Source organism: Corapipo altera, unplaced genomic scaffold (assembly GCF_003945725.1).
Source record: "Corapipo altera isolate COAL_440 unplaced genomic scaffold, ASM394572v1 60821, whole genome shotgun sequence".
NCBI lineage: Eukaryota > Metazoa > Chordata > Aves > Passeriformes > Pipridae > Corapipo > Corapipo altera.
In genome coordinates this window covers 1,335-5,281 of record NW_020886874.1, presented here as the reverse complement: position 1 = coordinate 5,281, position 3,947 = coordinate 1,335, and the positions used below count along the sequence as shown (strand labels likewise).

At 67.7% G+C, this 3,947-nt stretch overlaps 1 protein-coding gene and 1 long non-coding RNA gene across 2 annotated transcripts in view; both read left to right on the top strand.

Moving 5' to 3' along the window:
- Positions 1 to 39: 39 nt before the first annotated feature.
- Positions 40 to 416, top strand: LOC113941386. The gene is made up of 2 exons (XR_003525662.1): positions 40 to 189; positions 279 to 416. It is a non-coding gene; the product is annotated as an uncharacterized LOC113941386 (long non-coding RNA).
- Positions 417 to 1,742: 1,326 nt separating this feature from the next.
- MEPCE (methylphosphate capping enzyme) overlaps positions 1,743 to 3,947 on the top strand; it is a 3,532-nt gene continuing 1,327 nt past the window's right edge. Inside the window, 2 exon segments of the mRNA XM_027632544.1 lie at positions 1,743 to 2,882; positions 2,884 to 2,937. Coding sequence (XP_027488345.1) covers positions 1,788 to 2,882; positions 2,884 to 2,937 — 1,149 coding nt within the window. The 5' untranslated portion in view covers positions 1,743 to 1,787.

Sequence of the window (3,947 nt, the reverse complement as noted above, 5' to 3'; positions counted from 1 at the left end):
CCCAGTGACTCCCAGGGGTTCCCAGTCACCCCCCAGTTGTCCCCAGTGACTCCCAGGGGTTCCCAGTGCCCCCCAGTGCCCCCAGTATCCCCCCCTCCCCAGAGCATGCGGCTCAAGCTCATCGCCAGCAATTCCACGATGGAGCGGCGCTTCAGCCCCTGGATCGGGGGCTCCATCCTGGCCTCGCTCGTGAGTCTGGGGGGACTGGGGGGGCCTGGGGGGGGATCCCCCGCCTGGGACCCCCCAAAACCACCCCAATCCCCCCACGTGTGTGCCAGGGCACCTTCCAGCAGATGTGGATCTCCAAGCAGGAGTACGAGGAGGGCGGGAAGCAGTGCGTGGAGAGGAAGTGTCCCTGAGGGAAAAGGGGGGGGGAAAAATGGGGGGAAAATCAATTAAAAAATCAGTGAAATCCACCCCAAAAAACCCGCCAGTTTGAAATTCACCCGAAAATCCACCCGAAAGCAGTGTGTGGAGAGGAAGTGTCCCTGAGGGGAAAAGGGGGGAAGGAAACGGGAAAAATCAAAAAAAGTCACTGAAATCCACCCAATTCACCCCAAATAACCCCCAAAATCCACCCAAAGAAAACCCCCCTTAAACTCCACCCAAAAACCAGCGCGTGGAGCGTCCCTGAGGGGGAAAAACTGAGGGGAGAAATGGGGAGGAATCAATAAAAACCCAAAATCTACCAAAAAAAACCCCAAAAAACCCAAACAAACCTCAAAATCAAACCAAAAAAGTCCCCAAAAGTCACCCAAAACTCCCCTCGAAATCCACCCATAAGCGGCTCCGAGGCTCCTGTGGAGGCGGCTGGGGGGGGGCGTGGGGAGTTCCGAGGGGGTTTGGGGCTTCTTTTTAACCGATTCTGGGGGGTTTTACCTCAAAACGGGGCTCGCGGTGGGGGGATCACGTGACCGGCGATTGGGCGCGAAAACGGAGGCGGGAAAAAAGAGGTCACGTGACCACCCCCCCCGCGTGAAAAGGGGGGGAAATGGCGGGAAAGGTAGCGCGAGAAACGGCGCGGGCCCGGCGCGAGATTTCTCGCGGCTCTCGCGAGATTTCACGGGAAGGAAGCGCAGGGATCGCCCCCTGGCGGCCGCGGCGAGAACCGCGCGTTGTTCTCGCTGTTCCCGTTACTGGGAAGGGACGAACGGCCGGTTCTGTGGCGTCACGGCCGAGGCGACGCCGTCAGCGCGCGGCTCAGACACGGAGGGAACATCAGCGCAATAATCGAGCGGGGGGTGAGAAAGCGGTGAGGCGCTCCGTCGTCCCTGTGGACTACAACTCCCGGCACCCTCCGCGCTTCCTCGAGGCCCCCTCATCTCTCTCCGCGCCGCGCGCCCGCTCCGCCTCCCCGCCGCTTTCCTTCCGTCCCTTTTCCCGTGCAGCCCAAACCCTTCATCGCCTCTCCCCCCTCTCCCTCCTTTCCTCCCGTGCCGCCGCCATTGCCCCCCCTCCGCCGCACGAGCGTTTCGGGCAGGCGCTCTGCGAGGACAGCCCCACCCCATCAAGCCCCCCCACCAGACCACCTCCTCCTATTGGCCGCCGCGCGCGAGGTCTCCCTCTCCATTGGCCGCGCTCCCCCGCCCCTCCCCTTTTCGGGGCGTGCTCCCCGTTAAGCCCCGCCCCTTCCCCTATATAAGCGCGGCGGGGCCGGCGCAGCGCGTCCATCGCGGTTCGGACGCGGCGAGAGCGGAACCTCCGCGGGGGCTCCTCCCTTCCCCGCGCGTCCCCGGCGCATGCGCGGGGGCGGCGCCGCGCAGCGCGCAGGCGCGGGCCGGGCCGCCATGGCGGCGGCGCCCGAGGCCTTCCTGGTGCCGCCTCCGCCGCCTCCGCCCCCCGCGGCCCCTCAGAGACCCCCCGAGACCCCCCGGCCCCGCAACGGCCTCCGCGCCGCCGGGGGCGGGGGCGGGAAGCGGCGCAGCAGCTGCGGGGCCAAGCAGCCGGCGTGGAAGCGGCGGCGCCGCGCGGCCTCGGAGTGCGGTCCGGTGCTGCCCTCGGAGTTCCTGCTCGGCGGGAACATCTTCGACCCGCTCAACCTCAACAGCCTCCTGGACGAGGAGGTGAGCCGGGCGCTCAACGCGCGCACCCCGCAGTCCTCGCCGCTGCCGGCGCGGGGCCGGGACCCCGTGGAGATCCTGGTGCCGAGGGACATCACGGACCCGCTGAGCCTCAACGCGCCCGGCGACGACGGGCCCGAGGTGCGGCTGGCGAGCCCCGCCAAGAGCGGCCGGAGGAGGCACCGGCACCGCGGGCAGCAGCGGGCCAACAGCGCCAGGAACAGCGCCAGCAGCACCGGGAATAACGGCGGCGGCGCCGGGAGCAATGTCGGCGGCGCCGGGAATAACGCCGGCGGTAACGGCCCCGAGGAGCCCCCCGAGCCCGGCCCCACCGGCCGCCACCGCAAGCGCCGACGGACTTGCAGCAAATCCGAGGGGCCGCGCCCGCCGCCCCCCCCTCCCGCCCAAAACCACGAGAAGCCCCCGCAGGAGAAACCGCAGGAGAAAGCGGGGAAGCCCCCGGGGAAGGCGCCGCGGCGCCAGGAGCGCAAATTCCAGTACGGGAACTACTGCAAGTACTACGGGTACCGCAACCCCGACGTGGAGGACTCGCGGCTGCGGGCGCTGCGCCCCGAGTGGTTCGCGGGCAAGGAGGTGCTGGACGTGGGGTGCAACGTGGGGCACCTCACCCTGAGCATCGCCAAGCGCTGGGGGCCCAGCAGGGTCGTGGGGCTGGACATTGACGGGCGGCTCGTGCGCTCGGCGCGGCAGAACATCCGCCACTACCTGTCCGAGGGGCTCGGGGAAGGGCAGGGAGGGGAGAGGAGGGGGTTTCCAGCCGCGCTCTTGGCCAGCCGGGGCCCCATCGCGGCCCCGCAGCTCCCCCCCGGACGGGCCCGGGGCCGCCGAGTTCCCGCACAACGTGGTGTTCGTCACGGTGAGTGCGGGGGGCCCGGGGGGGCCCGGAGGGGGTGCTGGGGGGGGTCTGAGGGGGTCACAAGAGGGTTTGGGGAGGTGACAGGTGGATATCGGGGAGCTGGAGGGGGTTTAGATGGGGTTTGCGGGGGTCTGAAGGGGTCACTGGAGGGTTTGGGGAGGTGACAGGTGGATATCGGGGAGTTGGAGGAGGTTTGGGTGGGTGTTGGGGGGTTTTGGGGGGTCTAAAGGGGTTACAAGAGGGTCAGGAGGAGGGTGGGATGGGGTTTGGGGGAGTGATGAGTGGGTGTGGGGTGTTGGAGGGGGGTTTGGATGAGTTTTGGGGAGTTTTGTTGGGTGTGAAGGGTTTGGGGGGTTGGAGAGATTTTTAGGAGGGTCTGGAGTGGGTTTGGGGGGTCACAAGGGTGTCAGGAGGGGTCAGGGGTGGGTTGGGGGGGCTTTAGGGGGCTCTTGGATGGGTTTTGGGGGGTCTGGGTGGGTGTGAAGGGGTCAGAAGAGGGTCATGGGGGGTCTGGGATGGGATCGGGGGCAGTGATGAGTGTGGGAGTTGGGGGGGTCAGGGATGGGCTTGGGGGAGTCTTGGGTAGGTTTGGGGGTGAAAAGTGGGTTTAAGGGGGTCACAAAGGCCGGGGGGGGGGGATCCCAAGAAGTTGGGGGTGGGCGGTGATGGGAGGGGCTGAAAGGGGGCGGAGCTAAGGATGACCACGCCCCACCCCTCCCAATTTCCACGTGGGCTCTGTGTGAGACCCCCCCCTCCCCAAAAATTCCTTGGTCCCCCCCCACCCATCAGTGCCCCCCAGAACCCCTCAAGGGGGTTCCCGGTGCCCCCCAAAGCCCCCTGACAGCCCCCCCAGCCCGACCCCCGGGGAGGAGCCACTTCTCTCCCGGTGACCCCCAACGAGTCCCAGCCCCCTTGAGGGGGTTCCCGGTGCCCCCCAACCTGTCAGGGGAGTTCCTGGTGCCCCCCAGCCCCTCAGGGGGGGTTCCTGGTGCCCCCCAGCCCCTCAGGGG